The following is a 15,519-nucleotide window of genomic DNA, read 5'->3' as shown; positions in this document are numbered from 1 at the left end:
ATATGATACTGTTGGAATATTGGGAGAAATAAAACTTCGCTCTACATCGCAAAAGTTAAGATGATAGTCTGATATAGCATAGGTACGAGCGTTTAATATAAAAAAACTGAAATTTCATTTTCAAAATAGACATCAAGTTACACTAGAAAGGTACTGTACTTTGAAATAACCTTGCTAGTACTTTTTTTAAGTTTGCACTAGAGATACTTCATCGTCAGGCATGATTTATTATATATGTTATAATATAAACTGTAATAATATAAACGATATGAGAAAAAAATATCTTTATTTTCTCATACTATAATCACTTCCTCCCTAATATGTATCTCACCAAAGTAAGTCAGTAAGAGCCTTGAGACAAAGGACTTGACAAAAGAAGTAACCTTAACGCACGAGTGACGTCGGCTTGTAATATAACACGCAAAACATTGTCCTCTAAATATACAAAATATCTACTGTATTAAACAAACAAAATGGGGATTATGATCTAGTCTTAGAATAACATCTAGATGCTATACAATTTTTAAGTTAAGTCGAATTTACTTGCTCCTTTCTGTACCTAAGTGTGATTGAAACGTAGCTGTAGTCTATTATTATTAATAAACTAGCTTACCGCCCGCGGCTTCACCCGCTTTGTCTAAAACCTAATAAATGATATACTAACACCTTCCTCTTGAATCACTCTATCTATTAAAAAAAACCGCATCAAAATCCGTTGCGAAGTTTTAAAGATTTAAGCATACAAAGGACATAGGGACAGAGAAAATGACTTTGTTTTATACTATGTAGTGCTATATGCTTTGAATAAATTAAAAAAAACACGCTTTAATAAGATGAAATTATTGTATGTTACGGGTTACCGGTCACTGATAAATGTACAAGTTGAATTAAATCTGTCCGTTTAAAGTGGTTTAAAATAGAGTTAAAGAAAACCGACTTCATACAGACATACAGGTGAAGCTAGTAATATAATATAATAAAAGTGTTTTAAAATGCGAACGTTTAAATGTTTATTATCAAGCAATTTTTTACAGGAAGTTGTTAGAAGTGGACATAGTCATATTTGTTTTGTAAAACATAATTTCAATGGTGCGAACCTAGATGTAAACGACGAAAACCTACTAATAAATGTCTACAAATTATCTACTTTATATCCAATGCTAATAAAATGATAGAAAAGAAGAAAAAAACATGTTAAAAACTTAAAAAATAGCTACAATGTGCAAGTTTCTTTGAATACCTACTTATACAAAAATCACAATTGTTTAATTCAACGTCTTGTAGAGCCTAGTTTTTGACCCGATTACAAGTAGGAATTCATCGTATCAATAATGAACGAAAACTTAATGTAAAAAATTCATTATGTATATTAAGAACTATTGCGTAAACACTTTTAGACGAAGCAATAGCTAACACGGAAAATTTTAATCGAATTTTGTCAATAAATCAGCTCCAAAAATATACTTTTGATGTACTCTAAGGGCGCACTTGAGAGAAACCAGACTACAATAAACGTTACGAAACTATTCCAGCCATTTTATTTCAATCTAATGGTTATTAGTGCATATTTAGAAAGTATCTTGTAATATAGAGCAAATATCAATCGTTGATTATAAATTGATAAATGGTTAAATATTATGCCATTTTTTTCAGTAATTGCTAAAACTAGATAATCTGTTTTCAAAAAGCGTCGCAAAAATATTTTACGTTTTTGTAAGTTGTATTTAATGGTAACTTCACAGAACATTAAGCTCGCGCAACGCTGTGCAAAGTTAACTGGCGAGTAATACCGTAAACTATTATCACACGTGCGATTGTGTTTGAGAATTAGTGTACATAACTGCTTTATAATGAATGGAAGATTGTGCACTCGCCTTAAAGTAGACCAGCGTAAGTTGATCCCCCGCTCCTCTCTACAAAGGTTAATACCGGGGTCTCTATGGGAAAATTCTGGTAGCTGCCATAGTTCTTGATAATCACGGGCGATGAAGTGTAGAGGTGCAGTATAGTAGGATACGCTGTAGTCGACTCGCAACGAGCACACAGAGCGCCCGTAGCTACAGTCCCGTAGTGCATTGGGAAACTCCGCTCCCGCGCTTTTCAAATTTCGAATTTTTCAGTGATTTGTTTTTTTTATTCGGCCAGTGATACGATTGGTGTTTTTTGATCAGCCAGCGGACTGTTTATATTCGAACTTTTTGGTAAGGATTAAATTTTCCTGTATTTATTTATAATATTTTGATTGAATTTTATTCTTGTAATTCAATGTTGTAGATTATGAGAATAATCTACAACATGTGAGAATACGTTGAAAAAAAAATCCTTTTTTCCGTACCACAGACAACTTACAAGTATCGTATAGATATAACGGAATAATCACAATAAATAATACGAAGAAAAAAAACATACGATGCTGTGTGGTTTAAATAGAGCGTTAAGTATTAAGAAAACTGTAATTAATTAAAAGTATTATAAAGAGCATTGAGTACTTATAAAGCCATGGACTAATTTAAGCTTAAGATATGTTTAAGGTGTAAGACGCGACATACTACGTAAGTTTTTTGTTTTGTTTCGAAATCAATTGAGCTCGAGCATCGACGCACGGCTGTGAGCTTTGATTGCTGAAAGCTGTAAACATTAATTATGCGTTGTAAACATGTTGTTTTCGTTACTATGAAATCAATAAAACCTGGTAAGGTACTTATAACTGGCTAATCTAGTACCTAAGTACTTATTTATTTTATACATATTTAAGTTCTTTTAATGAATAGTCATTTATTTTATATTTTATTTGAAGAATTATTTATAAACGCAAACTCCAAACATTTATTCATTCTACTAGTTTCCTTCAGAAACGCTTTTAAATTGCAAAAATAAATAATTGCATTTTTTTTACGAATTATAAAATAGTTAATGTTTATTATAATATAGCATGTATCTTATATTACGAAAGATAGTCACGTAGGTAGAAGATAAAAATTTACATTGTATAAACATGAAAAGATTGAGAAAATTCAAAATATAATTAATTACTAAGTAGAATTATTCAGTAGGCAAACCATAAATTTTAACGATGAATATATCTTTATATTTTAATCAACAACGTGACAGTGCAGCACGTTAGTAAAAAAATAATAATACCATTAAAAAAGTAAACAGTCCATCAAAGCGACGCAGAGCAAACTCTTATACATTAATTAATTAATGAGACAGTTTCACTGCGCGGTTGGAAAGTCGTGGACATGCGATAATTCAAAAAATCCGCGTTAGAGCAGCATTGGAAAGTGCGCACGTATGCGTTCCGCGCCACCGGTTGGCATCCAGCGGCCGCGGGACCACCGCCTGCTTATGCGCGCCTGGTACTTACCTACTCATCATACGCACATTTGTTTTTTATTATTTATTATAAATTAATACATAAGCTTAAATAAAATAAATTAATAAGAACGGGCATTTTACAAATTAGAAGCTATACCAGTAAGTAGTAACCTTAAACGATAATATTGAAATACATATCTAATAATATTAAAATTATTATAATAGAGTATCTGAGGTCCTAGCCCTTTGTCAAACATACGAAATCATACAAACAGCCTATGAGCCAAATAATGAATAAGCGAAGGAAGTTCTCAATTTTTTTTATTTACTGTCAAAAGGTAGTAACTAGTTAGTCATCTGTGATGTAGGTATATCTAAATCACAGATGTAGGTATATCTATATCAGTATTATTTATTCTTCAAGGTATCGGAGTACGGGGGCGGAGCGCGCGTAGTGTGGGCCATGTCGGGCGACCGGGAGGCGGAGGCGCAGGCCAAGAAGGACGAGGGCTCCGGCAGCGAGCGGGACACGCGCGCCGCAGCCGCGCTCAAGCGCAACTGGTGCGTGGGCCTGCGGGCTGTCGAGCTGGTGAGTCTACCTACAGGACTATATTATTACTGCTAAGACGTAAATTTCCATGGAAACGAGATGTTTCAACGCGGTTAAAAGTACCCTATGTCATATATTCATCTAACCTCCTTAAACTATATCCAGATTCCTGACGAAAAGATCAAATCACTTCGTTTCGACCCGAGCGTGAAAGAAAGACACAGGACAGATTGTTACCTATTTGCCGTTTATTTACTTGGTTAAAATGTGACACATGTTCGCATTTTTTATTACATAAGTACCTAATCTATGCATATTCCAATTAATTCGTTTATATACGTCATTATTAAATAGGACATAATTTCTATCAAAACATTGAATTCTTTAACTTCACTACATAGTATTTAAAGTAAAGTAACTTTATCTGTCCCTGTATCCCTGGAAATATATCTCTATATCCTGGGCGGTAAGAAATAAAATGTTCATTAGTCCCGCTTTTACAAGAAAGTATTAAATAGGTACATCCGTCTTTTACAAAGAAAAGATATGAAATAGACCGATAGCTTTCTTTAAATTAATCTAACAATTAAATTAAAATCTAGAGCGGAAGAAAAACTATTTCCTATGAAACAGAGGAAGTAATTTGTAGAGTGTTAGCTGATAATTAATAACGGATAAAAGTGCTCTTTGATTATAGAGTTTTGATGAAAATTAAATCTATACTAATATTATAAAGCTGAAGAGTTTGTTTGTTTGTTTGAACGCGCTAATCTCAGGAACTACTGGTCCGATTTGAAAAAATCTTTCGGTGTCAGATAGCCCATTTATGGAGGAAGGCTATAGGCTATACTTATATCATCACGCTAAGACCAACAGGAGCGGAGCAACGCGGGTGAAACCGCGCGGAACAGCTAGTAATTAATAATGGTGGTGTACGCTATTCGCATTTTACGTACAGAGAGAACAGAGTCAACTAGTAGTATTAGAATAATATGAAACTAAAAATAAATATAAAAATGCCATTGAGGCTCCGCTCAATTTCGTCATGGTTTTCATAAGATCATAATTTTGTTTAGAAATGATGCTAAAAGCCAGGCTAGATTATGATTTAAACTTGGATATTTTTTAGTATCCTATTGCTTGTGCTGAATATCGTGAATCCTATCCTTTCACAAAAAATAACTAAGAAATAGAAAATATGCCAATTAATGACATTATAAGAAAGAAAATCTCCCTATTTTTCAAATGAAAATGAAAATTTATTGAGTCCGTGAAGGACTAAAAATATAAAAATACGTCCTAACTAACGTCCTATAAGGCGCGGTTGGATCCCACTAGGACCAAATAAGTAACAATTAAACTTAAGATACTACGTTGTAACTTGTAATGCATACCACACAAGGTTAAATAAAATTGCAGATCGATCGCAATAATTACAAGGAAATGCACAGTTGGTGGCCACCGTGGGAATCAACATACTGTCAAATTTGATATTGTGATACATATTAATTATTATGTCAAGAACTTCAAGGGAACAGTCATAAAATAACTAGCTTTACGCCTGAGGCTGCTCGCCTACACTTCATAACATTATCCCGCGAAAAACTTTTCCCGAAAAAATATTTAATAAAAATATTTTCCCGAAATAATATGATCATTTTAAGATAATAATATTATCATGAATGTATGTTCTCCTAGTACCTGCTAAAGCTCTATAAAAAAATTATTTCATTTAGTTTTCATATAACATCGACTTATAAATAAACATAAATGTCACTTCGTTAATTATAAAATTACCTGAAGCATGTTATATTTTCCGCGTCCTTGGTGTCACGTGTAAACAAACATAATTGTCGTATGTGACTCATGCGCAGGTAATTGTGGTATATATCTATTTATATAGTTAATGAGTAGATGCTGTGAGTTGTGACTCTTTTTATGAACCTTTTTCAGTACCCACAAGGTGTGGTCAATAATTGCTCTAATTATGTCTGCCCAACTGCCCAAGGTCTGCCCAATGTCTGCCTGTATTTCGTAGTTTGTGTTTTAATGACATTTTAAAATGAGTATTATGCCTAAATTTAAAAACTGAAAGTAATTTAAATGTTATTATTATAAGAGTGAAAGCATTTTTCATTGAGCATCTTCATTGAAGCAGCACATACAGGTCACAGATAATGCAGAAAATTTAACTTTCTCTCCGTTATGAATTCATTCACAAAAAGTAAAAACTAAAAAGTGTCTTTTAGTTTATGTAACTTATTTTTAGAGTTGTTACCATTTTTTCACTATAAAAATATTCATTCAAATCTTATAAAGTTGATGTACGTACGCTGTAACGTAGACCGTATATATTATATTACTCTATGGTATATCCTTTGCCGAAATTTCCATATTAAAAAGCTTTGTTATTTTGGCTCTAGTCTCTAGATGCTATAAAATGAATCACTGCGTCACATAGTTTTGTATCACTTTTCACTATGCTTAATATACTATAACGTCTACTTAAAGTGAGGAAAAAAACGCAATTCACTGTCATCTCAGAGGAAAATAGTTATTATTATCTGTAATAAAAACAAAATGGCTGCCAACCATTATGTCCCCAATTTTACTCAATGATTTAAACAAGATCACGCATACAAATAGCTGTTACTTATAATCTGTGGCAGGTACGTGGTTGACATGCGAATGACATACTATTCTGCCCTTCGTACCGACTTGGGCTTAGGTTTAGGATGACCGTAATATCTGCCCCACTTAGGCGTCTAATGCTTTAACGCATAAAGAATGTTTTGTTGACACACTTTTGTTTACATAGCTAATGTTTTTAACATTACCTAAATGTGTGTAATGGTAAAAAACTATATAAGTATATTGTACTTATAGCTTTTGGAAAATTCTTTCAGCGGCAAATGTCTATTGGCTCATTATTTCTGATTAACAATTAGGTACGATTAAACAATATTAATGCAGCTTATTGCAAGATTAAAAGCTTATCAAATAAATCCTACTATAATATTATAAAATGTGAAATTTTACTGAACCGATTTTCTTGAAATTTGGCACAAACATAGAGGGTAACTTGGATTAATACATAGGATAGTTTTTATAGCAAAAAAACCCACGAGAATGGGAACTATGTGGGTTGGGTGGGTTTTCCTTTGACTACGCAGGCGCAGCTGCGGGCGAAAAGCTAGTGTCTAATATTTTTGGGAAAATTCCAAACCATTCTTAAAACATAGTTTGGAATTAAAACAAACGCACGTTAAAAGCTCAATTTCGTTTGTTTTAGGTATTAGCAGTGATCGCGATCGGGCTAATCATCAGCGCGCTGTACTGGCCTCAGGTGGTCAGCAGCGACCACCGACACATCGCACTCATCTACTCCACATATTCCAGTGAGTAAATTATTATGTTATAGCGTTGGTTCTAACCAATTATTGTATATCACAAGTAAAAAGGTGTAAGTTACCAACCGTTCGCTCTTCAAAAAGGGCACACTAGCCACACGATCACGTCAAGGATGGCATGAATCAAAAATCTTCTTCTTCTTCTTCTTCCTTTGCCTTATCCCTTTATTTGGGGTCGGCTCTCCTCGTTCTCATGCGCCAGGATGGTCTATCCTGGGTTGTCTGTTTATTCAATTGGGCTCTCTCCATGTCTTTTGATATGGTAGACCACCAGGTGGCGGGGGGACGTCCCAGACCCCGTCTTCTATTTGGCAAGTTTAGTGCCCTCCTTACTACGTGGTTTTCTTCACGCCTCATTACGTGTCCATACCATCTTAGACGCTGTTCAGTGAGTTTCTCTGAGATGGGAGCGACCTTGAAACTTCCTCTGATGTACTCATTGCGCACTTTATCAAGTCTAGTTACGCCGGCCGCCCATCTAAGCATTTTCATTTCATTTACATGAACTCTTTGCTCTTGAGCTTTTTTGATTGCCCAGCACTCAGAGCCATACATTAGAGCTGGTCTAACTGCGGTCTTGTAGACTTTTCCTTTGGTCTTTATTGGCATCTTTGGATCACATAATACTCCCGTCAGACTCCTCCATTTCTGCCAAGCCACATTGATTCGATGTGTAACGTCAGCATCAATATTGGCATCCGATGATATCATGGACCCCAGATATTTAAATTGTGATACCTTGTTAAGCGGTTTTCCTTGAAGACTTATAGTGCTAAGATGTCTAGTGTTAGGGTTATAGATGCATTCCATGTACTCTGTTTTATTTCTGCTTATGCGCAATCCATTAGCTTCTAGAGCATGCCTCCACGATTCCAATGTTATTTGCAGATTTTGTGCACAATGATCGAGCAGTACAATATCGTCCGCATACATAAGGCACCAGGGCAAAGGTGGCTGAATATCTTTGGTTAGCAGATCCATTATTAGGTTAAACAGAAGTGGGCTTAGGGCCGATCCCTGATGGACTCCAACGTTTACCTTAAAAGGTTTACTGAACCCAGCTGCACTTTTTATTTTTGTACTTACGCCATTATACATATCCTGAATGACTTTTACAAACATCTCTGGTACTCCTTGCGCTCTCATGGCTTGCCATACTAATTTTCTAGGAACACGATCAAACGCTTTTTCCAGGTCGATGAAGATAAGGTGTAAGTCTTCTCGGTTAGATCGATATTTTTCCATGAGAATTCGAACAGTTTGAATAGGGTCATTTGTTGATTTTGCTGCAGTGAAACCAAATTGATTTTCGGATATATTAATTAATGCTAAAAGACGGTAATTTAAAATTCTTTCCCATATTTTTAAAGTATGTGAGGTGAGTTTAATGGCCCTATAATTATTGCATACTCTGATGTCACCTTTATTTTTGTAGATAGGTACCAGGAAACTTTGTCGCCATGATTCAGGGATAGTATGCGTATACAATATGGTGTTAAAAAGGCGTGCTAGCCATTCATAGCCTAGGGGTCCAATTTTCTTCCAGAGGTCTGCAGGTATCTCGTCTGGGCCAACGGCTTTGTGGTTTTTCATTTTTGTAACAACCTGCTTGACTTCCTCTAGCGTTACTTCGTGAACAGGTCCGACAGTTGGGATGATTTCCGGTAAGGGTTCACTAGGGAATTCTTCGTTTAAAAGGTTTTCAAAGTATTGCTTCCATCTATTACTGATGTCTTCGTTAGATGTTAACAACTGTCCCTCTTCGTTTTGGATGTATTTATTTACTTTAATGTCTAACGTCGCCTTGTGTCGTTGTTTTGCTATTTTGAAAACCTCGACATCAGTTTTTGCGTCTTCCAATCTTTGATAGAGTACCTCATTAGCGTTTGTCCTTGACTGAGCAACAGCCTGCTTCGCAGCTTTTTTAGCTTTTTTGTATTCTCTGTGGTCTTCTTCCAGTTTTGTCAGTTGCCAAAGCTTAAAAAGTTCTCTTTTATCTCTTATTGCCTCCTTGACATTGTCATTCCACCACGTAGGATCTTTATTGGTACTAATTCCACCTTTCGATATTCCCAAATGCTTTGAGGCTTCTTCCTTGCAAAACTTTTCGAAATTTGCCCACATTGCGTTTGTACTATTGTTGTAATTTAAAGCCAGATCGTTTTCTAAGTATTCAATAATAGATGTAATGAGCTGTTTACCTTTATCAGAGTATAGTTGGCCCCATTTGATTCTAGGTGTTCTATCATAATTGATCTTAATATTTTTGGGCAATATAAATTTAGATACCAGAAGTCGATGTTGTGAAGTCAGTGCCTCTCCCGGGATTACTTTGCAATCTTTAAAGCTTTTTAGAGAAGACTTTTGACAGAGAATGTAATCAATTTGGGTGTTATTTCCAGAGCTTTTATAAGTTATTAGATGTTCATCTTTCTTTTTAAACCAAGTGTTAACAATAGCTAAACCATGCCTAGAGCAGAAATCCAGAATAGATGTTCCTTCTCTGTTTACAGAGCCATAACCATAGCCACCATGAACATCTCGATAATCTACGGCCTTTTCACCAATGTGCCCATTTAGATCTCCGCCTATGTACTTTGATTCATGATCTGGTATTAAGCTCATGAGATCATCGAAATCTTCCCAGAAGAGAGATTTATCTAATTCTGTACATCCGGATTGGGGTGCATATGCGGAAATTATATTTAGAGGTGTTTGATTGTCCATGGCGAGTTTTACAGCAATTAGACGGTCGCTTTTTCTATCCACTTTTATTATTCGTTGCTTTAGATTGCAGTCTAGGACTATACCCACACCATTCTGGGAGTTCTTAATGCCATGATAAATCAGTTGGTAACCTAACCCAATATCTCTGGACTTGGAGCCTTTCCATTTCGTCTCTTGTATACAGCATGCATTTATATCTCTTCTTTGCAAAACCTTAGCCAGTTCTTGACATCTTCCAGTAAGGGAACCTAGATTCCATGTAGCCAATCTTATTTTACATTGGGTTGTCGGTTTATTGTCTGTTTTTAATTCTACTTGCTTGTCGCTTCCGGGGGACCCCCTAGTATATTCTTCTTTATTCGCATCCATATCACATAAACTCACTCTATCGTCGCTTCGGGGGAACGCCCTAGCAGAAGTGCCCTTTCTTGATTTTTTACTTTTCATGATTCGAGGAGAAAATGATTGGCTTGAATTTTACGGCCGGTTGCCACCTGACACCAAGGTTGTCATCTATATCAAGATGTGAGCGCCGCCGTTGGCCCAGTATAGGGCTCTTCCGCCGCCATCTCTACTGTATACTCCAACCCAAGTACACAGCACTACTACGACCTGTCCTTCGATTATGCCAAAGTAGCTCGCAGTAGGGATTTGGTAACGAAGTGTTCATCTCCGGCCTCTTGGTCCGCGGGAGTTGTATCTTAACTCCTACCCTTCAAATACTTGTTATGGTACCCGAAGGGCATTCCCCTATCCGCCACCTGGGGACGCGTTCTCTAGGGGTTGAGGCTCCCCCGAGAAGGCATGAATCAAAAATCGTGAGAGAAAAAGAAACAACTGAAGTAAAATGTGGCTACTTAGCTATATTTCGACGTGCCACCTCCGAATAACATATCCACACCTTTTTGCTCATAATATCAGTATTTCTAACAATGAACCTGGGACTAACTAATATCTACATTTATAAGATAAACTTTCTCCTTAATAGTAACCGTGCTAAAATTACTGATTAGTTTTAGCTGTTTGCCTTATCCTTGCTGCATTTATGATAAAAGCCAACAAAATCTTTTGTTGACGTCTTTTTTACTGTTTTTGTCCGTTTCAAAGGAATTGCAAGAAAATCGCGAAGCTAGAGTATATTTAAACAATTGAGTAAACCGTGACCTGATTGCGACAGTGGATTTTGTTGTAATCTTTCAATTTAACAAATTACTGATTGTGAGGTCGGAACTAATGAGAGCATTCTTGAAACTCAATACTGAACGAAATGTGTGAACTCTAGTTAGAGTTTTTTCAATGTTGTTCGCAAATTTTAACTAAATTACCCCAAAATTACGTATTTTTACTTTGTAGAAAAGTTGTGACGTAACTAGTAATTGTTCCTAGGGGCTTGTGAGAAGGAATAATGAAATCTTTAATAAATAAGAGTATTATGTAACTAGGCCAGCTTGAGATAATATGAATGTAGATAAATATATAGGTAGAACGAACCCTAACTATATTGGTCTTAGAAGTGGTATGATGAGACGACGCCTTGGAGACTGGAACAATGGAAAATAAGACTCATTTCGTAAGGCTAAGAAGCAGGATGTGGCATAGACAAACAGAAGAGAGATAAACTCAAAATATTTAATTTGTTTGTGCATTAGAATCAAAGCATATTCTTATGTCAACTAAAACAAAGGATTTATGAGACAAGCAAGGATCATTGTATTCAATTTAACTGTGTAATTGAATAGCTTATTATTAAAGTTGTTGAGGCATTGACACTTGTATGAGGCAAGCAATTAAGAGCAGATTAGTAACGTCAAAGTTAATTAAGTTCTCAATCAGGCGATGATTGTCCCTGACTTGGAACCGAGGTCGACAGTCGACTGAATTCAAAAGAAGCGAAACATAACCTCTTGTTTTAACGAGTTGGGTTTTTCATGGGGAGTTCATGATGCTTTTTAAAAGCTATTAGGATAATTTGGTGATAAATTATTTTAATTACTACAAACAGAAGACATGACAATAATTGATTAAATCGCGATTTTACGTACGGAATCTTTATAGCCAACTTTCATCTTTACGTTCCTAGCAGCCTTACAAGTTACAACACCTTACTCACTTGGCCCAAGTCCCCCATTTTACTTATTTCAAACTCAAACTCAAACATTTATTTATTCAATTAGACTTCTTCGAGAAGCACTTTTGAAACGTCATATTTTTACATATTTTTAACATTTACCACCGATTCGGAAAGCAGCATACCTATCTATGGAGAAGAACCAGCAAGAAACTCCATACTTAGTTGCTCTTTTTAATATTTCTTATATTTAGAAAATGAATTTATTATATTTAGAAAATGAATGCGAATCCCTCATGCAATCTCGTTGAGATTTGACAAAACATTTCAAATGATAATTCAGTTTTGCGAATAATGTTAAACGAGTGGAAATCAATAACATTATTATCATAATGCATTATGCAACTGCGATCAGTTTCACTTCACTGGAAAATCGATTTCGATCTTGTGAAAGTTGATTACTAGTGATTTATATCGATTATTTTCAGCCAAATATGCACTTAGGCCTTCTGAAAATAATTGGTCATTTGATAGGTACATGTAATTTGTTTTTCGTTCTATTTTTTTTCTCTTACAGTAATTCTACTTGAATTAATGCATTTAGAAAAAGACAAATGATAATTTAATGTGCACGAGGAATTTCGGAAAATTTGTGTTGAAATTATTGCTTCAGCTATACTCAGAGTTACGTTTTTATTCAATCTTTTATCAACTATTTTTAAATTGTTTGATAACCATATGAAAAAAATGTTAAATGATGAAATTATTAAGCTTGATGATGATATTGTTTAAACATTATTTTGAAACATTGGCCAAATAAATTTTCAGTTAATCACAATTTCCAATTCACAATTCTCTAGCTAATATCTACTTCTATTAATTCAAATGATATTTGTTTGCAGGTTTCATAATAATAACAGGGGTGTTGATAATCGCGCGCCTGTTCGGCGAGTCGGCTGGCTGGCGGACCTCGCTGGCCTTCTCCATCATCGGAGTCATCATGTTCACCGCCGCCGCGGCTGTCATTTTCTATGGTAAGATTATTGTAGTAATATTATATTCTTTGCTATTTCTTAAGTTAAGACATCAGCCGCAGTTGTTTTAAATTTTCTTTTGATTTACTTCGTAATTTTTTTTGTCTTCGTTAAACGATTGAAAAACATTATATATAAAAATGAAATAACAAGCAATTTTCTTGGCGTGTCCACGGGAATTAGGCAACAACGAAACCATGTACGTAAATAGTGTAGATGTAAGTCATGAAGTTTATCCATATCCATCATATATTTAGTTTATCATATCGTTTATCCAATTTTTTACTTTACGTACTGACATCCTGGGTCAATAAAGTTGCCATTAATAATGAATCTTTGTATTTTTGATGCTCTAGCTTCAATACAACGCACTAAATTTTAATTACAGGTTTAACCTCCACAACGCCATTTAAAGATTCTTTACCATACGGATAATAATCCTCCTATTTATAAAATCTTAATGGGCCATTGAGTTGTAACGTTACATGTTGCATGAATTGTGTTTCAATGCGATTGTGTTGCTGTTATGAATATTAATTTTGTTATTCATAACTATATTAGTTTGTGAAGACGAAAAATATATTTTATAGCAACGCAATACAGTATTATCATGCGAATTAGCTTGGGTAGAAAGATATTCATTCAATACTCAACGCCTTAACAATTCTAGATTAAAGTTTTAGTGCCTAGTTCTAGTCTAGGCAAACTTTAGACTGGAATACCTTTTATTATTCTGCATTATCATTGCATTACTTTTCATAGCTGGAGAAGCATTATCCAAATTAAGATTTATGTCGCTAGCTGTTAGTATACAGCGAGTTTTATAAGTCATAGCAGCTGCATGCATTTCAAGGATTTTGAATTTGTCTGATCTTGGATTAGGACAGATACTATTAATATTTTCACTTGAAAGCTAGATTAAAAAAAAGTTTATTGCCTATTTGTTACAGATTGGCACAGGTCATACTACGCCAATGTCCGACCAAACAAGGCTTCATACGACCTGCTCATATCGTCAGGCGTGTTTGCCATCATCGACGCAGCGGTATTCCTCGTACACGCTTTTCTCACCTTTAGGAAGGAAGCAGATTATTAAACCCACGTCAATGTCACAGATAATACAATATTTATCGTCACGTCATAAAATTTGCACAGATTATACATAGGCATTATTTACATTAAGATTTATTAAGTTAGAACATTTATCACTTTTTGTTTACTCCAAAGTATGAATTGTAAACGTTATATTTGTATTATGAATAAGATAGCTATAATGTATGTAAATAAGTTATAATGTTGTCCTGGAGAGTAGCTTTGTATAGAACATAGTAAGTATTATACATAAATATTGTCCCAAGAGCAGCTACATTTTACGGCCGAAGTGCAAGAATCTTAGATATTAATGCACTCATTATTTTAGGTTTAATTTTCAATTACTGGAACATTCCCGTGTACTATACTCTAGTGTTAGTCTTTATTTTTAGCCCTTACGAATAAAACCACCGCCAATTCTTTTTACTTTTAATATAGTAAATGCACGATAAGATTAGTTTTAAGATATCGTAAAACATGTTTATATTTTAATTAGTTAAAGCTTTATTTAAGTTTATAAATGAAAATAGGGAAACCAAAGCAGTAATCAGTATCCGTCCAGTGGTAGATAAGTTTCATTTATATGCCTATCATCTATCCTCCTAAAACATTTAACGAAGGAAAAAAAGAAATTAAGAACCTTCTAAGTTTATGCGAATTTTGGTGATAAAATTATTAGAAACAAATAAAACATATTATTTAAAATATAAAAAATTGAATTTAATAAAGAAGTACCTAATTAAATGTTTTGGTTCCTTATCTATTGCCCTTCTGTTCTCTATGAAAGATCTTATAGATTTAATTGTTGCAAATTCCCGCGCTTTTTATTAACATTTATTTTTTCGACTAACATTTTATTAATATAACGAGATTTTATTTTAATTATAGAGTAAGTTTATTATAGCAATGATAAGTTATGCTTTTGCGATTGATGTAACATATTTTAATATATTCGGCGCTAATGTTACCTTATCTGCAGTAATATACGGAAGGTACTCGCGTAACATAGACATAATTATTTATTAATTACTTATTATACACAGAACTTCGGTTCTATAATGTATTATGTAAAGATACTGTTATATATTGTATTGATATGATTTAAGACATGTATTCGTTGAATTTTTATTAATAAATACTACCTACATCGCAATTATTGTTTTATTTATACCTGTTTTAACATTGCTAGTTTTGTTTTAGAAGAAGAATTTTGGACCAATTTTTGCGATTATGTACTTATGTAAATTGTAAACAGCACCTGATGGAACGTCAAAGTGAGATGTAAGAAAGCTATCGTGAGAAAAAGAGACACCACAAGTA

At 34.4% G+C, this 15,519-nt stretch overlaps 3 protein-coding genes across 3 annotated transcripts in view; 1 reads left to right on the top strand and 2 right to left on the bottom strand.

Annotated features, from left to right (window-relative positions):
* Positions 1–15,354, top strand: part of LOC123695789 — a 29,870-nt gene extending 14,516 nt beyond the window's left edge. Inside the window, 4 exon segments of the mRNA XM_045641716.1 lie at positions 3,743–3,907; positions 7,161–7,266; positions 12,976–13,107; positions 14,058–15,354. Of these exon segments, the coding sequence (XP_045497672.1) occupies positions 3,743–3,907; positions 7,161–7,266; positions 12,976–13,107; positions 14,058–14,203 (549 nt within the window). The 3' untranslated portion in view covers positions 14,204–15,354.
* Positions 1–15,519, bottom strand: part of LOC123695785 (adenylosuccinate lyase) — a 34,640-nt gene that overhangs the window by 17,625 nt on the left and 1,496 nt on the right. The window lies entirely within an intron of this gene.
* Positions 7,408–8,020, bottom strand: LOC123695786. The gene has a single exon (XM_045641711.1). The coding sequence runs from the start codon at positions 7,987–7,989 to the stop codon at positions 7,444–7,446; it is 546 nt and encodes a 181-aa protein (XP_045497667.1). The 5' UTR covers positions 7,990–8,020; the 3' UTR covers positions 7,408–7,443.

Source organism: Colias croceus, chromosome 11 (genome assembly GCF_905220415.1).
Source record: "Colias croceus chromosome 11, ilColCroc2.1".
Taxonomy (NCBI): Eukaryota; Metazoa; Arthropoda; class Insecta; order Lepidoptera; family Pieridae; genus Colias; species Colias croceus.
This window is presented reverse-complemented; position numbering and strand designations above follow the sequence as displayed.